Genomic DNA, 25,973 nt, shown 5'->3' with positions numbered 1-25,973 from the left:
CCCCCCCGTGAAACCATATGTTGCTCTTCAGTTCTTCAACAAGTTTTAAAGTGTTGATTAGTGAGCTTCAGAGGTGCTAGTAGGCGGATTGTGTTTCCTGTCAGAGCCAGGCTAGAGTCAAGCTAGCTGTTTTACTCCAGTCTTTGTGCTAAGCTAAGCTAACTTAATTTTTAGCGTACAGACATGAGAAAGACATGGTATAGATCTTTACTTCTGGCAAGAAAGCAAATAACCATATTTCCCAAAATATTGAACTATATTTTTAATTATAGCTTGCTGAGCAAACGGTGGTCAGATAGCTTATCCTCTTATAATATATAAATAATGCTAATATTACAAGTAATAGTGCTAGCATAGCTACCTCAGTCAGACTTGTGGCTCTCAGTGGCTTATGCTTGGCATAGTGGTCCCCAAACACTCTTTTGTTAGTCTTCTTGCTCTTCTTAAGTTGCGATGAATCACACATCAGGCCTATTAATTAGCATATGGATTTTAGCATAGCTTTGCACACCTTTAGTCCAAGTACAGGCCTAATCAACCAGAATAAGTGCAAACACCTGTGCGGGTGTCAGGAGCCTTTAAATATTGTTACATCCCTAAGATAAAAGGCCTTTCCCACAGCAGACATTATGACTTGTAGGACAACCACAGGAGTTACTAATTACACTAACGATGGCTCTGCTCAATGTCAAGAACTATAGCTTTTACCTAAAACTAAGAGTCAAAACAAAAACTGATAGATGAATCCTTTGAAATCATTTTCTTGGGTACAGAGCCAGTGAACAACCTGCCACTAAAATCATGTCCTGCAGGTTGCATGATCTCTATCATTTAAATATGCAGAACTACCTTTCTTTTTGACATTTGTCATCTTACACTGTAAATAATATGACAGCAATGTTAATGAAGCCTTAACAACAAGAACAGAAGCACTGTATTTGCATCAAAGTAAAGCTTCAAAATCTACTGTGTTTAGGGTGTGGTAGTAGAAACTTACAGTCCACGCAGTACACACTTTTTTTCCCTCTTTTTTTTTTTTTAAATAAAGTGTATTTTGTTACTAATTGGGAAAGCAGAGACTTTGTTTAGTTTGCTGAGTACACCTAGATACTTTTAAGAATAACCGAGCAAGTCAGTCTTCAGCAATGCAGCTGTACACGCAAAAATGTTAAAACATGTCTCCTTGCAAGCATTCAATTAAATATATATGAAGAGCAAACTTCACAATAATAAATGAATAATGAACGAATATTTCCTTGGAGCTGTTCTTCCAAGAAAAAGCCTATTTCCCCTATGATTATGCTAAATTACTGTACATAAATATTATCAGGAAACTTCCTGGTAAATTATTAGGAAATTACAGTCCAATAAAATAAAGCGTTAGCCATAATGCTTGCTGTAGTATTGTATGTCTAACAAAATGAAAAATGTAAGCCTTTAGCATATTTCTATTTGCTAAAATTAGCTAAAACTATTTGAAATTAAAACCACCACAGTCATGGTTAATTTAGTCTCAAGTCTACAATAATCCACGTCAAACACAAGGAGAATATACAACACAGAAATGTTAACTGAGTTAACTTGGATTCTTCTTACTTTTAAAAGTTGTTTTTAAAATTTGCTTCTGGCTTCACCCAAAGTAGTGATGTAACAGCAGTAGCAGCTGATCAGTATAGCTGATCATTTTTGCACAAAAACTATTTTGGTAGATATACATTTGGTAGATAATACCAGCCAAAGACCACTGCAACAGTAAACCAAGAGGGTTCAGGTCTGGCGTAAAACACAGGAGGTGAAAAACCCACCGGTTTGTTGTCTTCTTCCTCTGACGACTCAGAAACCTCCTCCTCCTCCAGAAACTCCACATCCGACTCTCCGGGTGCAATGGGAACGATGACCGTCAAGTTGGGGTTTGTCATGTAGCTGTCCCCCTCTGGTATGATGTACTTTTCGCCGTAGCGTCCAAAAATCCCACCATTGCTATCCACGTGATTCCCAACCAGCTTGGTGGCCTGATTGACCTTCTGCTTCCGACGCTTCAAGCTGCGGTTGAAGAGATCGGCGATGCACGTGGTGAGCCAGGTGACACCGGAATGGATGCGGGCGATGGCGATCTGGATGTTGTTCAGATCGCCATCCTCTTCTGGGGCAGAGAGGTTGTCGGAGCTGAAGGAGCTGAGCAGCAGGGCCAGAAAAAGATTCAACACCTGTTGACAGATAGGTGTTGTATCACATTACATTTGGTTTGGAGAAATATCACAACAATTTTATAACCTTACAGCCATTTAGCCTGAATACGGCAGAAAATGCTATATTTACGTTGTGCTTGTATCAACATTTATCTTTCTTGACAAATCAGAGCATAGTTTAGCCTGTCAGCTTAAGCATAAGTGTACCTCGTGCATGACATGACCTCCAACATATTTTGTCAACACTGGCAAATCCTGCATTGTAAATTCAGGAGGATATTCTACACAGATATGCTCAGGCACATATGGCTGCTGTGTGCCACACTGAAATCAAGTTTCCAAGCATCCAACTCCCAAGTAATCTAGCTTAGAGAGCAGCAGCATCAAGCACATCTCTGCACAGCAGCATGTGTGTGTGTGTGTGTGTGTGTGTGTGTGTGTGTGTGAGTGTGTGTGTACTGTCTGTGTGCATGTGTGATGTGCACAGTTGGTAAGGATCATCTTTAGCCACTGAGCCAGTCAGAGATGGGGAGCATGAGCAGATGATTAGTGATGAATGCCCTCCGGCATTCTCGCCCCAAAGCATCCTGGATAATCCCTTTGGATAAAGAGCTTTCCCACGATTCATGTGCGGTGGAGGTTTCTGTAAATTAAACTCAATAAGAAGCACCGTCGTGATCTTTGCCCAGACAACAGGGTCATTGAAGGTGTCTGTATCCAGCAATTGTGAAACAAGATAAACTGCTATGTGCCCTTTAAGTGGTTTCACCACTTGTTTTATGTCAGTGCTTCTGATGGGGCAGAAAGAGTATTTGAAGAGTCAGAAGGTGTGAACTGGTGTGAAACCACCGGGGTAAAGATGACAAATGGTGCTGGAGGTAGAGAAGACATGTAACTTTGCAATTGAACGTTTGCTAAGCCCCGCCTCCTTAGTTACTGTTACTACTCCTGTCAAGCTTTGCCTTCTGGCACGGCACAAAAGGCAGTTTACAGAAATATCCAAGGCAGCTTTAATACTCAAAATTCATAGTTATTTTTTAAACACGTCTATAAAAACAGGCTCTTCAAAACTACGAATGTGAGTTGGTTGAAAACTCAATCTCCTGCTGACTTTGTAACGTTTTCTTGGTTTTGCAAAACAAAAGTCCCATCAATCTTCTTAAATGTGGACATGATGGCTACATAACATTAAGAATTAATTAGGACGAGAATTACCACTCTTTGGTTATATAACTCCACCAACCAGTCAAGTTGCAGTTACATCCATGTCTGTCAAGGTCGTCATCATTTTATCCTTTTAGACATTTGTGTGAAATTGTCATAAAAAGCACGTGAATTCTTCAACCATGGCAAAAAAACAAAAAAACTTGTTTTGTGAGGTCAGTAGCCATTGAAACACCTAACACCGAACTCTAACCAGTTCATCCTTGAGTCCAAATGGACATTTGTGCCAAACTTGAAGAACTTCACTCAAGGTGCGGGACATAAAAATGTAATTAAAATGTTCTTCACTTTAGCATAACCCGCTAGATAGACGGCATACTAACTTACACTAGCCTCCAAACTCTTCAGATTTTGAGTGATATAATTTTACTAAGTTAACATGGTAAGTTCAGTACCTCTTTTTAAATAAGAGTTCCATAGTATTGTTACCACCTGGCTCAAGGCTGGCAACAAAAAGGGAGGTCACACACAGATATCTAACCCAAAATAGTTTATTTGAGTTGCTCAAACTTCAGCATAATGAAACGAGGTGCAGCAGGCCCTGCTGTGAGAGAGAGCGAGACACTCCCAGAAGTGCTGTATTTTATTCCTTCCTGGAGGCTCCAATCAGATGGGCTGGTATCAGCAGGTGACTATCCCAGCTCCTCCCACCAGGAAACACCACACAGCAGGACCATAGCCAACAGAGTGGGAGGGTCGTCACTATATATATATATATATATATATATATATATATATATATATAGTGACGACCCTCCCCTATATATACACACACACACACACACACACACACACACACACACACACACACACACACACACACACACACACACACACATACATATACACATACATATATATATATATATATATACACATATATATATATATATATATATACACATACATATATATACTGTATACACATATATATATATATATATATATACACATACATACATACATACATACATACACACACACACACACACACACACACACACACACACACACACACACACACACACACAGGTCATAAAATTAGAATATCATCAAAAAGTTGATTTATTTCACTAATTCCATTCAAAAAGTGTAACTTGTCTATTATATTCATTCATTCATTCATTCATTCATTACACACAGACTGATATATTTCAAATGTTATATCTTTTAATTTTGATGATTATAACTGAGGAAAATCCCAAATTCAGTATCTCAGAAAATTAGAATATTACTTAAGACCAATACAAAGAAAGGATTTTTAGAAATCTTGGCCAACTGAAAAGTATGAACATGAAAAGTATGAGCATGTACAGCACTCAATACTTAGTTGGGGCTCCTTTTGCCTGAATTACTGCAGCAATGCGGCGTGGCATGGAGTCGATCAGTCTGTGGCACTGCTCAGGTGTTATGAGAGCCCAGGTTGCTCTGATAGTGGCCTTCAGCTCTTCTGCATTGTTGGGTCTGGCATTTCGCATCATCCTCTTCACAATACCCCATAGATTTTCTATGGGGTTAAGGTCAGGCGAGTTTGCTGGCCAATTAAGAACAGGGATACCATGGTCCTTAAACCAGGTACTGGTTGCTTTGGCACTGTGTGCAGGTGCCAAGTCCTGTTGGAAAATGAAATCTGCATCTCCATAAAGTTGGTCAGCAGCAGGAAGCATGAAGTGCTCTAAAACTTCCTGGTATACGGCTGCGTTGACCTTGGACCTCAGAAAACACAGTGGACCAACACCAGCAGATGACATGGCACCCCAAACCATCACTGACTGTGGAAACTTTACACTGGACCTCAAGCAACGTGGATTGTGTGTCTCTCCTCTCTTCCTCCAGACTCTGGGACCCTGATTTCCAAAGGAAATGCAAAATTTACTTTCATCAGAGAACATAACTTTGGACCACTCAGCAGCAGTCCAGTCCTTTTTGTCTTTAGCCCAGGCGAGACGCTTCTGACGCTGTCTGTTGTTCAAGAGTGGCTTGACACAAGGAATGCAACAGCTGAAACCCATGTCTTGCATACGTCTGTGCGTAGTGGTTCTTGAAGCACTGACTCCAGCTGCAGTCCACTCTTTCTGAATCTCCCCCACATTTTTGAATCGGTTTTGTTTCACAATCCTCTCCAGGGTGCGGTTATCCCTATTGCTTGTACACTTTTTTCTACCACATCTTTTCCTTCCCTTCGCCTCTCTATTAATGTGCCTGGACACAGAGCTCTGTGAACAGCCAGCCTCTTTTGCAATGACCTTTTGTGTCTTGCCCTCCTTGTGCAAGGTATCAATGGTCGTCTTTTGGACAACTGTCAAGTCAGCAGTCCTCCCCATGATTGTGTAGCCTACAGAACTAGACTGAGAGACCATTTAAAGGCCTTTGCAGGTGTTTTGAGTTAATTAGCTGATTAGAGTGTGGCACCAGATGTCTTCAATATTGAACCTTTTCACAATATTCTAATTTTCTGAGATACTGAATTTGGGATTTTCCTTAGTTGTCAGTTATAATCATCAAAATTAAAAGAAATAAACATTTGAAATATATCAGTCTGTGTGTAATGAATGAATATAATAGACAAGTTTCACTTTTTGAATGGAATTAGTGAAATAAATCAACTTTTTGATGATATTCTAATTTTATGACCAGCACCTGTATATATATATATATATATATATATATATATATATATATATATATATATATATATATATATATATATATATATTCTATACCTCTATACTAAATATTTTCAGGAAATACACAACAATGAATAGCACATCCATGTACATTTTAGATTAAATAGCAGCATCTAGAGATCTGCATGAAAAACAGTATTAGTCATCATCCAGGCAAAGAGAAAATATTTCAACCAAAAATGTTTTAAAACATTTCTGACAGACAGATACATTTTAGAGCGTAGGATTAAATGTGGAACACACAAGCATTTAATGGCAGAGGGAAGAGAGGGCATGCTGAGAACAGGTGTTTGAACCATATCCAACATATCCACACTCAAAGCCTTGTTCCATTTTTTAAAAAGCCCACCAGGGTTTTAAAACAGTTACGCGACAGAACTGAGCTGATTGTAGTGCAGATGACGCTCATATTGCAGTGTATAATACTTTTCTAATTTGTGCTTAGCATGAGATGGAATATCCAGTAGCTGGTAGCACATTTCTCTCTTGCTTGGACTTCCATAACACATACAGTATCTCTTGGTAATTTATGTTAGGTCAGGCCACGTACCCGTAGTAGAAATAGAATGAAAAGAAATCCTGAAAATGGATCAGGGCAAAACTTTATGATAATAAAAATAAAGTTAAATTAGATTTAACTCGCTCAGGCCGATGTAATGCAGAAACAGACTACAACACTACAATGTGTGATTTCAAGAATCAGCACTAAAATGACACCACATTTGAAGTAAAACTACACTGTCCATGAAAAAAAAACCCGGTACAACTGCTGGCTGCCTGCGCTTCCGGTATTTTTCTGTTCTCATTAACGTAAACTTCGGACACAGCTGGACAACAAATCACCATATGGGCGGACCAACAAATATATATATCCTTGCTATGGCACAGAGTAGCAGCAGTTGTGTACAAACAGAGCTGTCATACAGATTAACTATTTTTTTATGGAAACAGCCGCATGCTATGCTGTACATGCCGTGTAGCATCGTGTGTGGAACTCAATACCTGCTGCAAAGGCTGGAACGACAGCGAGAACACTGTGGCCTTGGCTAATCCTTTGTACAGTACTTAGGTCACTAGGTTTCTCCCATAAGGCTTAGTTCATTAGCAGTGGATAAAACATTCAGCCCCGTTGGACATGAGGCTGCGGTAAAGCCGCTCCTCCCGTCCAAACTGTTGTGGCTACACAGATATCTGAGCTGGCAAAACATATAGCGACGAGGCATCACCAACCCTCATTGGTGCAACAACGCAATCCCTGATTGGTAATGACATCATCACTTGGTTTACAGTTGGTTGTATTGACATGCAATAGAATTTCTCTCTAAGTAGACTTCCTGCTATCATAAACTGTTAAAGTATGTGCTAGGACCAAGTATTCTTTTTTAGTATCGACTGAAGATAAATTACAGTTCGTCCTAATGACGGAACATATCACGCAGTGTAACAGAGTAGCTCACTGATGTGTATTTAATCATTTTTAGACAATGATGGAGGTCTACAGTCAATACTTGTTAGTGTAAAATAAGATTTATTTTTGTAACAATTTATTTTTTAGATCACCTTCTCAGGGATTATTGAGAGAATTTATATAATAATAGTAAATCTTCACAATTCAATGTTGGTTTTGGTAATGGGCTTTTTTCAAAAAGTCTTTTAAAACACATACAAATGAAATACTCACCACCAAGTTCCCAATAACCATGACCAACATGAACACCAGGATGCAGAGGGGTTGCCCGGCCACTTCCATACAATCCCACATGGTCTCTATCCATTCACCGCACAGCACCCGGAACACGATCAGGAAAGAGTGGAAGAAGTCCTTCATGTGCCAGCGAGGCAGCTGGCAGTTGATGGAGATCTTACACACACAGTCCTGGTAGTTCTTGCCGAACAGTTGCATGCCCACCACAGCAAAGATGAACACGATGATGGCCAACACCAGCGTCAGGTTTCCCAGGGCGCCCACTGAATTGCCGATGATCTTGATGAGAGTGTTGAGAGTGGGCCAGGATTTTGCTAGCTTGAAGACTCGTAACTGATGAAGAGAACAAAGTGGAGAAAACAAATGATGCTGCATCCTAACAAGTTGAAATTGAGTTTTATGTTGAATTATAAGATGATCTAAATTGAAGAATTGAATCCTTTGTCAATCACCTTTGATTTGTTAAATTTATAAAATATACAACAATAGAAAGGCAACAATGGCAAAAGACGAATAGTGAAAAAGCTAAATAAAAAAGACACAGTTGAAGATTTCTGTTACCAATCTGAAAGATCGCAGGACAGACAGCCCCTCTACATTGGAAAGACCCAACTCCATCAGACTGAGGCAAACAATGACGCCGTCAAAGATGTTCCAGCCCTGTTGGAAGTAGTAGTAGGGGTCCATGGCGATCAGCTTCAGCACCATCTCGGCTGTAAAGATTCCTGTGAAAACCTAGAACAGATACAGAGGGACATAAAAACAGTAAGTCCAAAAATGTCCTTTTCAGGTGGAATATTACTTAGTGTATGTCTTTACTAAAACCTGCACTAATTCATATTTGTATATTAACAATGGTTCAAATGGATTATGAGTAATGTGACAGGTGTCGCTTGGGAATCCATTGATAATTACCACCCAACTGTAGATCCCTCAGTGTGCGTTTTAGTGTATTTTTTAGTTTGGGTTTTATGGTCCGCAGAGATACAGTACTGTTTGGTTCAGTTTCACCGCTCTAATCAACCTTGTTTCCAGCCGCAGGCAGTGGTTTTCAGCAAAAAATGACCAACTAGCTGGTGAACGTAGTGGTGCATTTATCAGCTAAATGCGCCAGACATTGTGCAATGTACTAGTTGTAGGACCCAGACATCTATCACGTTTAAGAGAAAAATATTGAGAATATTTCGAAATGTCCTTCACTTGTCCCACGGTGTAAGCCCAAATTTCACAGAAATAATATTTTTATTTTTGAGATATTCCACGAACTAAAAGACAAAGAAATAGGTCCAAAACATAAGCAGTGAAGGTAACAAATAAGAAAGTATTACTTCCATTTATCTTCTTTTAAGTATGTTTTCAAATTTGAAGACATTAGCAGAGTCTATAATTTACCAGTAGGGGGAGATGGCAAAATAGAAATTGGGGAATCAATCCCACTCCTTGCTAAAAATACTCCCTCTTACCAAGGACAATCGCAAAATAGTCTAAAGCGGAATGCTTGATAAAGGATCAACACGACCTTATTTGACCTTAAGTGCAGCAAAACACTGGCTATAAAAAACCCAACTGTCTGATAAAGAAAGACATTATCTGAATGAATGCTGTCGTCTTTCCTCTTTACTTTTTTTTTCCAGTGAAGCTTTCAGTCCTCTCCGCTGCCAACCCAACAGCACTTAGGAGAAAGTGTCTCACACGCTGGCAGCCTGCCCACCCCTATCTTTAAAAGCCCCTTACCAGATTGCCCACTGAAAGCATCGTGTTGAACTCATCAGTCATGGGATAGTGCTCCAGGGCCATGAAGAGAGTGTTCAGCACAATGCATATGGTGATACCCAGATCCAGGAAAGGATCCATCACCATGAACTTCACCCAGTTCTTCAACTTCAGCCACCAGGGGCAACAGTCCCATATCAGGTACTTCTTGGCGAATGTGTACCAGCAGGGATGGCACTTCTGCCTCGACACCTCTAGCTCTGCAAAGAGACATCAAAGTGAACAATTTATCTGCAGGCCTCTCCCTAAATACCCTCTCAAAAAAGTAAATATTACATTACATTACAGTCATTTAGCAGACGCTTTTATCCAAAGCGACATACAATAAGTGCATTCAACATTGGTAATCAAAAGAACTACTAGTCACCAGAAGTCATAAGTACATTTCCTTTTCCAAACAAGCATCGAAGAGCATGAAGCAGAGCATAACTCAAAGCCAAAGTACAGTACAGAAACAAGAAAAACAGTTAGTGCTATAAGTAATACGAATACAATAAGTGCAACAAGCTAGTATGAAAACAATAAGCGATAAGTGGAAGGCTCAGGGTAGCACTTCCTGAAGAGGTGGGTTTTCAGCCTGCGCCGAAAGATGGGCAGCGACTCCGCTGTCCTGACGTCAGTGGGAAGTTCATTCCACCACTGTGGGGCCAGGACAGAAAACAGCCGTGACCGAGTCGATCGGCCGCCAGGACCTCTGAGCGACGGGGCAACCAATCGCCCCGAGGCAGCAGAGCGAAGTGGTCGGGCGGGGGTGTAGGGCTTGACCATGGCCTGGAGATAGGAAGGAGCTGTTCCTTTCACTGCCCTGTAGGCTAGCACCAGAGTCTTAAACTGGATGCGAGCTCTTACAGGTAGCCAGTGTAGAGAACGGAGAAAGGAAGTTGTGTGGGAGAACTTGGGGCGAATATGATGCTACAGTCAACTGTAGATTAGCTTAGTTTAGCAAAAAGGCTGAAAACTGAGGCAAACAGCTAGCGTGGCTCTGTCCAAAGGTAATAAAATCCACCAACCACAGAAAGTTCACTAATTAGCGCAGTAAATCTATTAAATCTGTGCTAAAACAGTACAAAAACAGCAGTTTAAAAATTAGAATTTGTTGTTTTATGATGACAAAACCCAAGGCAGTTAAAGCACCCAGCCAAGAAATAGTTTGGTACATAAGCCCTGGTAAACAACGTGTCAATGTTACACTTCAATTAAATAAGCATGATTAAGCATATTAATCAATTCGATTTAGAGGTGGATTTTGTTGCCTTTAGACAGAGCCAGGCTAGCTGTTTCCCCCCGTTTCCAGTCTTTGTGCTAAGCTAAGCTAACCAGCTGCTGGTTAGAGCTTTAAGCGTACAAACATAGAGTGGTATTGACCGTCTCTTGACCCAAGAATAGCAAATAAGCATATTTTCCCAAAATGTCAAACTATTCCTTAGTTACTCAAAAGGACTCACCCCCCATGGCATCGCTGAAGAAGCTGACGGAGCTCAGCCCTCTTTTCCTTTGCACTGGAGGGGCCTCAGTCACTGTTGGGGAGGGCTGGAGGAAAAGTCTGGTAACTGTGTCCTCCACACTGGTGAGCTTCTGGTAGACAGAAAACACCCCAAAATAAAATACAAGGCTTTGTATCTTATTCACTGCAGGATTTTCTAACTACACACATGCTTCTATCACTCACCATGTCTTCCCTGACCCTCTCCATGCTGTAAGCAGGCATGGAGGTGGGAGTGAGTAGGCCCAGAGTGGTGACTCCATTCTGATCAAGGGAGATGTTGAGCCGGCCATTGATGTTGAGGCTGGGGGTGAAGATTTGAGAGCAGTGGCTCCGCACACTGCCCGTCCTCCTCTTCCAGGGCGTTGCTGTTGAACTGGTGCGACTCCTGATGGTGTCCCCATGCGTGCTGTACTCGTCGTCCCCGAAGTCAGCCTCTGAGTTGTTGCGCGGCCGGAAAGCGCTGAAGACGCTGACCTGGCTTCCCCTCCTGGTGCTGAGCGGGTGAGAGGAGAGTGTGGCCAGCAGAGGGTGGACTGGAATGGGAGACAGAGATGGCTACAAAAACACAGAGGACACATTAGTTTCATAAGAACATCAAAGACTGGGAGAAATGTTTAGAGCGTGAGTGTTGGATGACGTACCATTTGCTCATCCAGTGGGTCAAACTTCTCTTCAGCAGCTTCCTCTGCCGTTTCCTCCGACAACGCCCGATGCGATCTTCTTCTCCTGCTGCTGCTTCGACGTATGCTGCCCATCTTCAGACAGAATGGAGACAACTCTGGGGACAACACTGAGTCTGTATCCTGTGCTTGTTGTCTTTTTGCTGCCAACTTCACACAGAAAGGAGTTGTGTTACTGGAGATCATTTCTTTTTTCAGCCTAAATTTGAAGCACACATATGAATATGAAAATCCTCGCTGACTGTTCGCCTTGAACCTACTCTTTGCTCTCTGCGAAGGTGCTCCATGGCCAGCTGAAACTCCCTCTCCTTCTGCCAGGCCTCAGCGATGGTTGCCTGATTCTGCTCCTCATAGGCCATGGCTACTACAGCCAGGATGAGGTTGACCAGGTAGAAGGAGCCCAGGAAGATAACCAGCACAAAGAAAATCATGTAGGTCTTCCCTGCTGAGCGCAGCGTCTAAAGGAAGCAGACATGAAGTCAGTACAATCAAATCCACATGTTAAAGGAAAATTCTGAGTCCTTTTTTTCTTAGTTTTGGCATAATGTTTGTTTATGGAGAACATTTCACTGAATAATTTCATTGCTGACATTTGAGGACTCACTCATCTATAATAATACAGTGTATTATAACGCAGTATTTTTATAATGCATCATAGACATGGGCATCATAGAGAGTGTTAACCAATGTTTATTTAATCATCATTATTTGACATTTGATTGAGCAAAACTATTGTATTCTACTATGTATATGTGGATCAAAAGATATTCACCACAAACCAACACAGAATACTGGTAGATTAAAAAATGGCACCTGGTGAAACAGTTTCTCCCAGTAGTCTTGTGTCATGAGTCGGAAGAGGGCCAGAAAAGCCCAGCCGAAGGTATCAAAACTGGTGTAGCCATAGTTTGGATTCCTCCCTACTTTTAGGCAGTCAAATCCATCTGGACACTTCCTGTAATGAACAAACAGTTGAAAGGCAGAAGTCAGATGATTATGGGACAACATTAATAAACAAAGGCTGTGCACAATCAAACCAGTGGCAGCAGGGGCAGACCCAGCTGTGGTAGCGTGCAGGCTGCTTTAACAGAGCTAAAACATCTCCAGTATCTACGTACATGTAGCCCGGTGGCCTTTGACTCCGCAGGGGAGAGAAGCGGATGAGTCAGTAAGTATACACACTGCTATCAACACCATTATTTCAACTGAAGAGGGCACTTGAAATTTGCTCCAGGCAGCAGCAGTAAAATGCACAGCAGCAAAAGGGATTACGCTGAGCCAGATGGATGTCAAATTGCAGTTCAAAAAATGTTTCCATGCATTCATCTCTGATCTTCATTGTCAGGCAGCATAGTGGCATTACAGCAAATATTTAAGTCCAGCAGCTGAAAACAAGCTGGACTGCCATGTCAATCTGAGTGCAGAATAATTTCGTAATGGCTGGGGAACAGCTGGGCGGCAGAGCGCTGCTGTGACAACAGCTGTAGATTTCACCAACCAGCCAGCTAAGTAGGAATGCTCACTAATATCCAGCAGTGAGGACAGAGGAGGCTGCGTGAGGCCAGCGACATCTTCCTGTCGGGCCGCTCCTTCCCCTCTGCTGCACTGCTCAACCTGTCACCAACCTGCTCCCCTCTTTTACTCAATTTGGTTTTGCATATTTCAGACCATTAACTGTGTCCTCTTGTTTTGTGAATCAAATTACTGTTGACTGTTTTTCAAAGCATATCATGTTTGTTTTTTAATTTGATGTCCTTCGTTCTAGTAATAGTTTTTTTGATATTCATTCCAAAGTAGTGAGCAGGAATAATATAATGTATTCAAGGACGTTTTTACATGATTTTACAACATATATATATATATATATCATCCATCTAGGGATATTCAAGTATTTTTTAGATATGAGATAATGAGTTGATTAATTGAAGAATATTACCAAACATCTATTTTCACAATCAATAATTAATTTCAATACTTTTTGCTGGTTTTCTTATCTGTAAATTGGAAAAACAATTAAATGGAATGTTGTCTGTCAGCATTTTATGGCATTTCATAGATACACTTTACATTTTTAATCTGGAAAATAATCTGCAGATTAATCGATAATGAAAATAACTATGGGAATTCTATTTATTTCAACTATATTTACTGTAATGTAATCAATGGAAGACAATGGCTGCACAGAAAGTATGATTAAAACACAATTTTTAAGTCAAAATAATAGTGAAAGCATTCAAAACTTCCACTTTAATCAGTATTATATTTGTTCAGAATGTTTTTATTGGATTTAAATTCTCAATAAAAACCTGCATTTCTCTATCTTATCTTATTAACCACACTATTCTTTTTCTGTGTAGATCCTATAGTGTATTACTTTGTACTCATTAGCAATACTCTGGACGTCAGTGTATTACTCAGGAGCGATAAGTATTCATTTATTTTTCAGATTTGGGGATGTATTTATCCTGCTATTTAAGGCAACCATTGCTTTTAATTCATATTCGTTTTATATGAAAGTCAGTCAGCAGACTCTTGTAACTTGCTTTTACATTGATGTCTTTGCACTGTAACAGAGTCCCCAGTGCGTAAGAGCTCTGTGATAGCTCTTTGCTTACATGTTTACAGTATTTATAACTAGTACTCTTGAGAGTGTACCATCAATTCCCTGCAGTTTGTGCAACAGAACAGCAGAGGAACATCTGTCAATCGCACCAAAGTGTTTTTCCTCTAGGGTGGGCGGGGCTGAGGTGGTGGGTTTCTATGCCCAAAGTCATAATCCGTGATGCATAGTGGCTTTAAGATGTGAGGGGATAAGCGCTTGCCTGAACTCTACAGTAGGCGCAATGAGAAACAGCTTGGACCTTTGAAGCAAATCATTTATCACAAACTTGTTAACCATCTAGGCTGAAAATATAATTTGAATATGTGTATGTGTGTGTGTGTGTGTGTGTGTGTGTGTATGTGTGTGTGTGTGCATGCCTGCTCACTTGTGTATGTGTGTGTCATCATAACGTATCCAAAGCTTCAATTTGGAAAACTACTCAGGGATTACTTGTTGGAATACACTCAAAAGATTAAGCATCCTCTATGTTTTACGTCCTCAGTCCTGACCTGCTTAATATCTTGCCCGTCTCCACAGCCAGCCTCAGAAAGTTCCATCTAAAATGTCACATGAGTCAAAAGGCTGGCAATCCTTTTTTCCAACAGACACATAAGCTGCCCTATGGTTGCTCTAACCTTTAACCTGGCAAGTGTGTCACTGGCCTGTTTCTTTCTGTCTCTGATTTAACATCAAACTAACCGCTATGACATAAAAAATTGAATAAATACCATATTCTTGGTGATGACTGAGCAAAGTTAAAACTAAAGGGAGACAAAAGGAATAATCTCCCCCATTTGTCTTATTGTCCAAAGAGCCTTTAACACACCCGTTAGACATTGAAAAAAAAAATTATCACAACAGAATGAGACAGAATTTTAGGCAACACATCTAAAACAGTCTAACTGCAGTTGTTTTGTAGGTAAACTGTGGGACAGCTGGATAGGTCATATTGGTGCTATTCTGATCTTACTGACCTACTATTTATGGACGTTTAGTGACGTCATTTCCCTCTGAATGCCCTCAAATGTATCCTCTTTTCGCTTTGACAAATTACTCAATCAGATTTTACTTCTTGGGAGATTAAGCTCCTGTGTTTTTGGAGGAGAGGTTACAGAGTGAGATTAAAGCTAAAGGGTTGGCCGCACTCTGATGCCAATAAAAATGTCTATCCAAGATAAATGCATGAATTCATATATATAAAACATATTAACTTGAAAATTGATTTAACAATAGACAACAATAAATCATTTCTCTAAATAGCTAAGCATGTTTAAATTTCGGTATTTAATGAATGTATTAATGTTTACTTTAATCTGTGTGTTTACCAATACTATTTTGCTCTTTTAGTGTATAAAATGATTTGGTTTACTTATATTTTTTCTTGTCAAGCAAGTAAAGCCGTTATTGTTATTTGAGCAAATGGGAAAAAAACAATCCTGTGCCTGTACACATGTTACATGTCACACTGTAAAATGGGTGAACTATGAATTGTTTAGGGTAGATGAATTGATCTACCAAGATATAGAACCTCCGAGTTGTTTTGAGAATTTAAGAAAAGAAAAATAATTCTGCCCAAACTTCCCTGTTAAAACCAAATATCATCACCACTTTCTTGTTATTTGCCGTCATCCATTATCTTGTATCATTAACAAGAGCACCTAATGGAAGCCATTTGTTGAAGCTGCAGGATTTCAGATTCACACAGATGGGTATTTAGTTCACTATAACCCTTGAACTGGGCCTGGCATGGGCAGAATCTGAGTCATCCTGTTGTGCTTGTTTCAAAAGCATTTGGATTTATAGGATTATTCAGTGCGTAGGCTGAGTAGCAATATTTGGAAGGTTTCACACTGTGCCTTTGATTGGGAACAAAGTCCACAGATAAAATGTATTATTATGCACGTCTACATTTATTCTGATGTTAGAAACTGAATCGAAAATGTCTCAGCTCCATCACAAGGACACAAACTAAAGTGCTGCTTGAAGACTCCAGACCAGTATCTCCTCTAAACAATAACAAAATATCAATCCGAAGTGATCCGGTGCACTCCGGTTGACCTAATCATGTCATAGAGCTTTTGAGATGATGAAATCTCCAAGGACCCCCCCCCCCCCCCCCCCCCTCTCCAGCTGGCAACTCCATGTTTCTCTGTAAAGGGTTGCAGTGGAGCTGGGGTGATTATCCACACCACATGTCGTCTTGTGCACAGCCTCTCTCACGCTACACCCCTCCCTCTGATGAGGATCATTCCTCCATACATTACGCCTGTAAGTCACAGATTTGTGAGTTGTGCAGCCTGAAGCACGTCATCTATTGTCGTTTCTGTCTTTTCTAGTTCTGCGAAAACTATTTGCGCCAAGTCTGATGCTCAAGCTACTGTACTTAATTATACACATAACATGCATGGGATCAAAAGCCAATAGACGCTAAATATACTGATATTATGTAATAGCCTGCAAATGATTAACAAGCAGAAAGCAGGACAAACACTCACTTACCCTGCATCACTTCCATATCCGCATATTAAGGCATCCTTTGCTCCTTCAACTTTGTAAAAATTATCTAGAAAAAAGGGGAAAAAGAAGTTGAAGAAGTTTTTTGTCTAACGTCACTGAATTCTGATGATAAGGGACAGTATTCACTTCATGTACATATGTGTCTCTGAATTTTTTATTTTTTTTGGCTGACCTTCACTGGTGAGGAAGTCCACCCTGGAGCTCCAGGTTCTGTTGTTGCAGATGAAGGATGCGTTGGGGCTGAAGGAGGAGTTGACGCAGTGGGCGAGGCTGCGGATGCACTTTTGCCGCAGCAGGCCCATGAAGAGCTGCAGGCCGATGAGGGCGAACACGCTGAGGCAGAAGACGGTCAGGATCATCACATCTGCCAGCTTCCTCACGGACTGGATCAGAGCACCGACGATGGTCTTCAGACCTTGACGGGGGAGAGGAGACAGCATGTCAACTGTTTGGTAACACAGGGACACATTAGGGTTTCTGTTGATGTGTCGTGGTCACCTTACCTGGGATGACTGAGATGGTTTTCAGTGCTCGTAGTACTCTGAAGGTTCTCAACGCTGAGACGTTTCCGAGGTCTACAAATTCTGTCAAATAGCTGGAATTTGATATAAGAGGATTTATGAACAACAGTGATTTGTATGATCACCGGGGATAATAATACATTTTCAGACATACTTAACGGTTTGTATATCATGTCTTTATAGTTACATTTCAATCAAATAACATTATGAGGTTGTCTTTTTAGTGGCTTAGCAACTTGGTTTTATTCTTTAAATTCATGTAGATTGAACTATAAACAATAAAAAAATTACAACACTGACATGTAAGTTGATGTAGCTAACGTGCTAGCAAACAGCTTCCATACAGCAGATACGGAGCAACATTAGCATTCATTTGGAGTTTCTGTCCAACTAATGAATGCAATATTAATTCTTCTTTTTGCTCTGTTTTGGTCTCCACCAACTCAGCCGAAAACAACACGAGAGCTGTGAGAGTGAACTAAAAGAGTAAAGTTACTGCCTGGGAAAACCAAAACAACCAAATGAAAGACTCTAAAATGACCTTCAGAGCTGAGTGGAGATGCAGACGAGTAATAATTCTCTGTAGGTTCAATCAACTCCTTTCACATACAAGTAGTCATGTGATCCATTGTTAATATAAAAACAATGCTTATTGCCTACTTAAGAGTTAATACAACAAGAATAGCATGGGTCGATCACCTGTGAGAGGAAATGACAGATGACTGAACCATAATTAATCAAAAACAAAATAATCGCTGAAGGTGATGACAGCTTTCAGTGTATTTATGCGCTGTTAAAGGGATTTTGTCTCGCTGTTTTCAAACAAAGCAAATGTCCTATCAGGATGATTGGTCTCAGACAATGCTGCGCCAATTCATCGAGAGGTCACCTGTCTAATCTGCCACCTGCATCATGGGAAGTGAGTCATGGCACACAGATATATGACCTCAACAATAGGCTTATCGTCATGGTGTTTCAAATCACTACTCAGGATGACTGAGGAATTACTGACAGTCACTTTGGCATTACTGAAAAACATATAGCTACAGTAAGCAAAAAAACTATGAATTGAGGTGGACCTATTTCATTAGATGTTTCTGCACAATGTAGGCCAAGCCACTGCTAATGTAAAGCAGTGACGTGCGGTGAGGTTCGTGGCTGGTGAGGCACTGACACTACATAAGTCAGATTTACAAATATATGAACCCAATAGAGTAGCTTAAATCACCATTCAATTGGCAGCTTGCACATTGACTACTGGTTGTTTTTCATATTTCATATCAGCATTCTTTACACACACATAGTTAAGGTACATATTTGATTCCACCGGGAGCGTTTCAGAAGCGGAGCTCGTGAAAATCGTGAGATTCCACGATAATCTGCGTAACAACCACGGATGTATAAAGAGAACAACAAACACATAAACGGTTACTTTACCTGTCCGACGTTGAATTGCTGTTGATTTGTTCATATTTCCCTGTTTTTTGAGACATTTTTAAGCTTGGATATAGAATCTTACATTTTGTGGTCAAAGCAAAATATAAGAAGAAGAAAAGTGTAGAAGAAGAGCAACGACAGAACAAGCATAAACCCGACACAGGGGCTCTCGCACGCCCTCTTCTTTGAGGCAGAGGTAGTGTTTGCCTCTCTGTGCTTTTTCACTGCGGTTTCTGTCAGATCAGCAACACTAAATATGTTCTACACATACATGAAATACATTACCTATTCTATGTAAAGAAAGGACATATAATAAAAGTGTCTACAAATATTACAGTGTGACAAACAATGAGAAAGCAAAAGGCATGCGCTCAACCCAGTTTGTGAGGGATTGCGCAATCTGAGGTGAGGCACAGCTCGTTGCTGCCTCACCTCACGTGTCTCCTCTCTTGTTTGAACAGGACATGCGCTAATTCAGTGATTTTGATTATAAAAATGCTTGAAATGATTGGAATCATACAGAAATTACATTTATAGCACAGTTCAGTAGAGAAATATTAATATTTATTTTATTTTAGCATTATTTGTTTTTTACTTTTCATGATGACAGGTGAGGCTCTGTCTCACCTGCCTCCCCTGACCGCACGTCCCTGATGTAAAGTGAAATATGATGTGAAACTTGAATGACACTGTTACTTACGCCATGGAAATGACGCTGAAGTCCAGCCAGTTCCATGGATCTCTCAAGAAGGTGAACGGCATTATACAGAATCCTCTTGCTAAAATCTTTATCGCCGACTCAAAAGTGTAAATGCCAGTGAAAGTATACCTGGAAAAAATGAATAGAGTGGAAAGTAAATGCATTTAGCTCTGAATCAAATGTTGCAAAAGATCTACAGACCAAAATGCATTTCAGCATTAACATAAACCACTATCCACATCAACAAGGACTGAAAGGCAAAGCATGAAAAATAAATGAATACATTTTTTGAATGCTGCATATGATTTAACGTTATAGTTACTTTAAATGTGGAGGAGTGAAGTCACTGATTGTGTGCAAGATCGGAAATAGCATGCCTAAACACACATACAGTGGGTACGGAAAGTATTCAGACCGATTTAAATTTTTCACTCTTTGTTTCATTGCAGCCATTTGCTAAAATCGAAAAAGTTCATTTTATTTCTCATTAATGTACACTCAGCACCCCATCTTGACAGAAAAAAACAGAAATGTAGAAATTTGTGCAAATTTATTCAAAAAGAAAAACTGAAATATCACATGGTCATAAGTATTCAGACCCTTTGCTGTGACACTCATATTTAACTCACATGCTGTCCATTTCTTCTAATCCTCCTTGAGATGGTTCTACTCCTTCATTGGAGTCCAGCTGTGTTTAAATAAACTGATTGGACTTGATTAGGAAAGGCACACACCTGTCTATATAAGACCTTACAGCTCACAGTGCATGTCAGAGCAAATGAGAATCATGAGGTCGAAGGAACTGCCCAAGGAGCTCAGAGACAGAATTGTGGCAAGGCACAGATCTGGCCAAGGTTACAAAAGAATTTCTGCAGCACTCAAGGTTCCTAAGAGCACAGTGGCCTCCATAATCCTTAAATAGAAGAAGTTTGGGATGACCAGAACTCTTGCTAGACCTGGCCGTCCAGCCAAACTGAGCAATCGTGGGAGAAGAGCCTTGGTGAGAGAGGTAAAGAAGAACCCAAAGATCACTGTGGCTGAGCTCCAGAGATGCAGTAGGGAGATGGGAGAAAGTTCCACAAAGTCAACTATCACTGCAGCCCTCCACCAGTCGGGGCTTTATGGCAGAGTGGCCCGACGGAAGCCTCTCCTCAGTGCAAGACATATGAAAGCCCGCATAGAGTTTGCCAAAAAACACATGAAGGACTCCCAGACTATGAGAAATAAGATTCTCTGGTCTGATGAGACGAAGATTGAACTTTTTGGCATTAATTCTAAGCGGTATGTGTGGAGAAAACCAGGCACTGCTCATCACCTGCCCAATACAATCCCAACAGTGAAACATGGTGGTGGCAGCATCATGCTATGGGGGTGTTTTTCAGCTGCAGGGACAGGACGACTGGTTGCAATTGAAGGAAAGATGAATGCGGCCAAGTACAGAGATATCCTGGAAGAAAACCTCTTCCAGAGTGCTCAGGACCTCAGACTGGGCCGAAGGTTCACCTTCCAACAAGACAATGACCCTAAGCACACAGCTAAAATAACAAAGGAGTGGCTTTGGAACAACTCTGTGACCATTCTTGACTGGCCCAGCCAGAGCCCTGACCTAAACCCAATTGAGCATCTCTGGAGAGACCTGAAAATGGCTGTCCACCAACGTTCACTATCCAACCTGACGGAACTGGAGAGGATCTGCAAGGAAGAATGGCAGAGGATCCCCAAATCCAGGTGTGAAAAACTTGTTGCATCATTCCCAAGAGGACTCATGGCTGTACTAGCTCAAAAGGGTGCTTCTACTCAATACTGAGCAAAGGGTCTGAATACTTATGACCATGTGATATTTCAGTTTTTCTTTTTGAATAAATTAGCAAAAATTTCTACATTTCTGTTTTTTTCTGTCAAGATGGGGTGCTGAGTTTCCGTACCCACTGTATATCATTGCAGTCTACATTAACACCTGTACAATGTTTACAAAGACAAACATGCAAAATAATGTAAGTCAATGGACATGGTGAAGACTTTCCAGTAGTCAGTTCATTCATATTCCAATTTGTTCCGTACTTGTAAACAGTCTTTTACTTCAGGTCTGCCACAGTCAAACAGCAAATATGAAGCTACGGTCATGAAGTTAGCTTAGATTAGCACAAAGACTGAAAAAGGGGAAACAGCTAGCTTCACTCTGTCCGAACAAAGTCTTCATAAAGCATACTTCTAAAGCGTATAAACAGTTTCAATGCCAAGCTATGTCTTAGCTGGGAACAGTAAGTTCCTGAAGTCTCAGATTTTGTTACCTTAGGATAGGACAGGCTAAAGTTAACCGTTTCCCCGTTTTCGCTACGCAAATGTTGAACTAAGTTAATCAGCTTTTAAGGTTTAACGTGTGTGTATATATATATATATATATATATATATATATATATATATATGAGTATAGTTAATATAGTCCTCTAACTCTTGGACCAAAACAAACTGCTTGTCTTTTCACATCTATTAAAAATGAATGTCTAAAGGTGCAAAAGTAGATGAACAAATTAAATCAATGAAGATAACATTAGCATGCTGCAAGCTAAAAATGCATGTGACCCACTGATGATGACAACTCGGCCACATCTTCCACATCACAATATTTTTGAAGAATTTTAAGACACTTTTGAGTTTCATTCGACACCACATGCTTTCTTTTAACATGCGTTGGGGCATCCTGACTACAGTATGTACCACTTGCATCATATACTTACATGTCATGATTCCTCAATCATCAGTAACAAAACAACAAATCCCAACAAAGCTCCACATTAGAAAACATGAAGCACGGTTTCAAATTATGTCCAAAACACAAAAGTTTTAACTTAAGCACTAAATGTGTACTTACTCCAGGTACTTTGTCCATGGAGCCGGATCAGACATGGCCATGAAGCAGCAGTTGGTCAGTATAGTGAACATTATGAACAAGCTGAACAATGTGGAATAGAGGTTAAGGAAATTACTGTGAAATAGTAACTTTACAGTCAAATAAGCCAACAATGTATGACACAATGTTTCTTGTAATCCTATGAAATATGCCCATTAGGATAAACCATCACTGTGTGTGACAATGGTATTAGAAATACAGTAAATTCAGATTATGGAATTTTTAAGTAAGAGCTATATCATTCTCTCTTATGGATGAATGAAGCAAAATGGCAACAATAACAAAGGCTCAGTCAGCTGCTAAAATTAAAATAAATATCTATCAGAATCAAATCATTAGAAAGTCATGAAAATAATCGTCTGAGGAGTAACCAGTTTCTTTAAATAATGTAAATGATTTAAGTCATTAGAATAATCGTCTGAAGAGTACCTAGTTTCTTTCAATAATATAAATGATCCAAAATACATTTTTATTACATACTAAAATGATGAAAAACAGTTTTTGCCCTCCAATAGGGCTCTTCAAATGCAGTTCAGAATATGTTGTCAGTTGCACTTGTGATTTAACAATCAATAACAGTTAAAAGATGTTATTTAAAATATGATTTGATCAATAGATGATTTGTCATCAATAACACAGAGGAGATCCAGAGGAACATGTAAAGTACAAATCGGCTATCTGAGAACTAATAGGCAGCCGTCACATGATGTGAAATCTCCTTGCTCTTATTTTATTTCAGAGATTAAAAGAGGGATATGAGGGGATTTGCTTTGCAATGCCAGAGAGGACCATTACAAAGCTGTTTCAAAAATGGGACTATGAAAAAATCCAATAGAAACCTTCGGGTGAAAATCTGTAAATATTAGAAATTGGCTTATCTGCCAGCAGGGGCGTTTCTAGGATTCAAAGAAAGGGGGGGGGCTTAGCCCCAAGGGGAGGGGCATGTTTGCGCAATTGTTTTTGGGGCCGCGGATATCAATTGTTTCAGACAGTTCATAGATTGGTTCAATCAGAAAGAGTGTGATTTTGCTCTGTAGTTTTGCTTGCATTCAGTATATGATAACACGAGACAGAATTTCAGGGCCATAGTGAAATTTGACAACACAAATATGAACTTTTCTCAAATAAAGAGAGAGAAATAATTTTCATGCTTGTAAAGGAAAGACGGATAAACTAGCTTTCATATCCGCGTCACTCCCAAATCCTAATTCTTAAAGGGACCGCACACAATGGATGGAGAATGGACCTGACAGTGTCAACTTTTGAGTTGTTTACTTGTTTTATTATGAGCAGAAGGGAATAAGATTTTGATCAACATTTACATCTATTTTGTTGTCCGCGTAGTTTTTACATACCAGTGATATTTTATGCTCATTTGGACACTTTCACTGAGATAAAGATGAACTAGTTCAGTGTCAAATATACCATTAACTGATTATAAACAACAACATTCTATAGAGACTGATATTATTGTTTCGAAATACTAGAGAAATATATTAATGCAAAGAATAGAGAGATGTCGATAGTTATTTCTTGTATTTTGAATTCGCTCATTCACTCTTGCTCACTGAAGACAGTTTCTAACAAAATAGCTAGCTAGCTAGCTAGCTTAGTGTTAACATAGCCCACTACAATATTCCCTTTCATTTGCCTCAAGTAAACCTAAATGTAAGCAGGTAACAATCGTTAACAACTACAGATAGCCACATTCTGTAACTACCTGTACTTACAATTTCACTCCGTGCATCATTTACTTTGAGCTAACGTTAAACTCCTTGACTATAATCCTGGCTGTCGTTGACGAGAGACGTTACTTGGCAGAGTGAGAAAGCCAGCGCAGCAGCTTCCCCAAGGTCCTAGTGCCCGGTACAATAGTCAGTATGATGATAGGCTGTTGGATTGTACTTTGAAGAGAAAACATACAAACCAGAACGCACGCACATATGTAGCATGTTAGAGTTATAAATAAATTGTCCACGTGAGAAACAATAGTTTAATTTAATGACATCACCAAAATATTGTTTTTATTTCTTTTTTTTAAAGCCAATAATGCCAAATTATTTGGGGGGGCTTAAGAACATTTTAGGGGGGATTCCCCTAAAATAGGCCTAACGACGCCCCTGTCTGCCAGTATGAGATGCAAGAAGAGGAATCTCTCTTTACAGCATAAAATGATCATTTAGGTGGAAACTTTTCATACTGGTTTGTTCTCAGCAGTCTGATCTTCATGTTATCATATAAGTTGAGCTGCTGACATCGACACTTTTACTTTGTAAAGCACTTTTTGGAGTGAAAAAGCAATGCCTGAAAGCTCATTTTTCACCCATCACCTCATCCTGATTACTAACTATTAATATATACTCATATCACTTCTATTATCTCTATCTTTTTTAAGCCAATTAGGGCGTTCACCCACCAGTACTTTATCACAAATGTCATTAATATCAAACTAATTAAAGTGACAGGTAATATGGTCTGACAGAAAATCAAACAGTTACATAATTACTTTACATGTCCGAGGCAGGAAGAGACACAGGCTCTGGGTAACCAAAAAAAGGATATGAATGGACTAAAATTTTGATGGCGATTGATCTGATGAAGTGTAACGGACTAAATATGTAAATTGCAGACGTGGCACTGAATCTGAAGATGGCCTTCCCTTTGTTAAGTACTATAAAAGTCTGTAAAAGAAAACAGAAAGAAAACAGAAATCAGCAGTGAGAAATATATCATTTTCCAAATATCATTGCTTAAATTCGGTGAATAAAACAAACTGTAACAAGTCATCAGGATGTAAATGCATTTCCCAAACAACTTTTCCCATCATGTACATGTTCCTTTCTATCCAGTTCTGCAGAGAAACGCAGTCCAGCGGTTTTCTTTACTCTGCAGCCGATGATCATATAACAGCAGTGTCGAGTCCATCATCGGTGTTAACTTCCCCCACAAGCACTTCTGCCTCCAAGAAAGCTGCAAGTGCACATACACGCACAGCCAGCGGGGCCAGTTGAGATAATGGAGCCAACTCCAAAGCGGGGCAGAACCTTTCCCCAACAGATGTGGCTTTTATTTAAATATTTTTTCCGTCTTTGGATAATCCTCCCATCTAGCAGCGCATCACATGCCAAAACAAAGAGACTCTGAGAATGACTGCCACGTCCTTTTTTTCATCTCCCCATAAGCGGCCCATTAACGGGCAACCGCCTGATCTACTCACTCTGCATATCAAAACTTGCTAATCTTATTTCTGCGTCCACAAAAGACACAGCCGCAGCCGGATCACTGACATACTGTATCAGAGTCCAGATGAGAGCTTTGTTGATCATTTAACATGTATCAGAAAATTAGCAGCATCGCTGACGATACTCAAATGCCAATGATTAACCGATTTTTTTGAGATACAATCATGGCAGTGAATATTCAAATATTCTGAAACATAAAAATGTTGGATGTGTTTAGAGCAAGCTGTTTGCAGGAAACGATAATTCAGTCGTGGTTTCACAATATCTATTATGTCTGTCTTAGTCAGGTGCCCATGTGT

The 25,973-nt window shown here is 39.9% G+C and overlaps 1 protein-coding gene across 1 annotated transcript in view; it reads right to left on the bottom strand.

Moving 5' to 3' along the window:
• LOC137892422 (sodium channel protein type 2 subunit alpha-like) overlaps positions 1 to 25,973 on the bottom strand; it is a 44,640-nt gene that overhangs the window by 11,613 nt on the left and 7,054 nt on the right. The window contains exons 3-17 of the mRNA XM_068737518.1: positions 24,995 to 25,113; positions 22,394 to 22,483; positions 19,522 to 19,650; positions 17,367 to 17,458; positions 17,036 to 17,278; positions 16,846 to 16,909; positions 12,558 to 12,699; positions 12,005 to 12,202; positions 11,706 to 11,894; positions 11,248 to 11,619; positions 11,024 to 11,153; positions 9,540 to 9,778; positions 8,367 to 8,540; positions 7,782 to 8,138; positions 1,806 to 2,207 (exon numbers count right to left, since the gene is read on the bottom strand). Of these exons, the coding sequence (XP_068593619.1) occupies positions 1,806 to 2,207; positions 7,782 to 8,138; positions 8,367 to 8,540; positions 9,540 to 9,778; positions 11,024 to 11,153; positions 11,248 to 11,619; positions 11,706 to 11,894; positions 12,005 to 12,202; positions 12,558 to 12,699; positions 16,846 to 16,909; positions 17,036 to 17,278; positions 17,367 to 17,458; positions 19,522 to 19,650; positions 22,394 to 22,483; positions 24,995 to 25,113 (2,940 nt within the window). The remainder of the gene's footprint in view (positions 1 to 1,805; positions 2,208 to 7,781; positions 8,139 to 8,366; positions 8,541 to 9,539; positions 9,779 to 11,023; positions 11,154 to 11,247; positions 11,620 to 11,705; positions 11,895 to 12,004; positions 12,203 to 12,557; positions 12,700 to 16,845; positions 16,910 to 17,035; positions 17,279 to 17,366; positions 17,459 to 19,521; positions 19,651 to 22,393; positions 22,484 to 24,994; positions 25,114 to 25,973) is intronic.

Source organism: Cebidichthys violaceus, unplaced genomic scaffold (genome assembly GCF_023349555.1).
Source record: "Cebidichthys violaceus isolate CVI_PGR_0920_01 unplaced genomic scaffold, fCebVio1.0.p SCAF_8, whole genome shotgun sequence".
Taxonomy (NCBI): Eukaryota; Metazoa; Chordata; class Actinopteri; order Perciformes; family Stichaeidae; genus Cebidichthys; species Cebidichthys violaceus.
The sequence above is the reverse complement of the archived record's forward strand: the minus strand, read 5'-3'. Positions and strand labels throughout refer to the sequence as shown.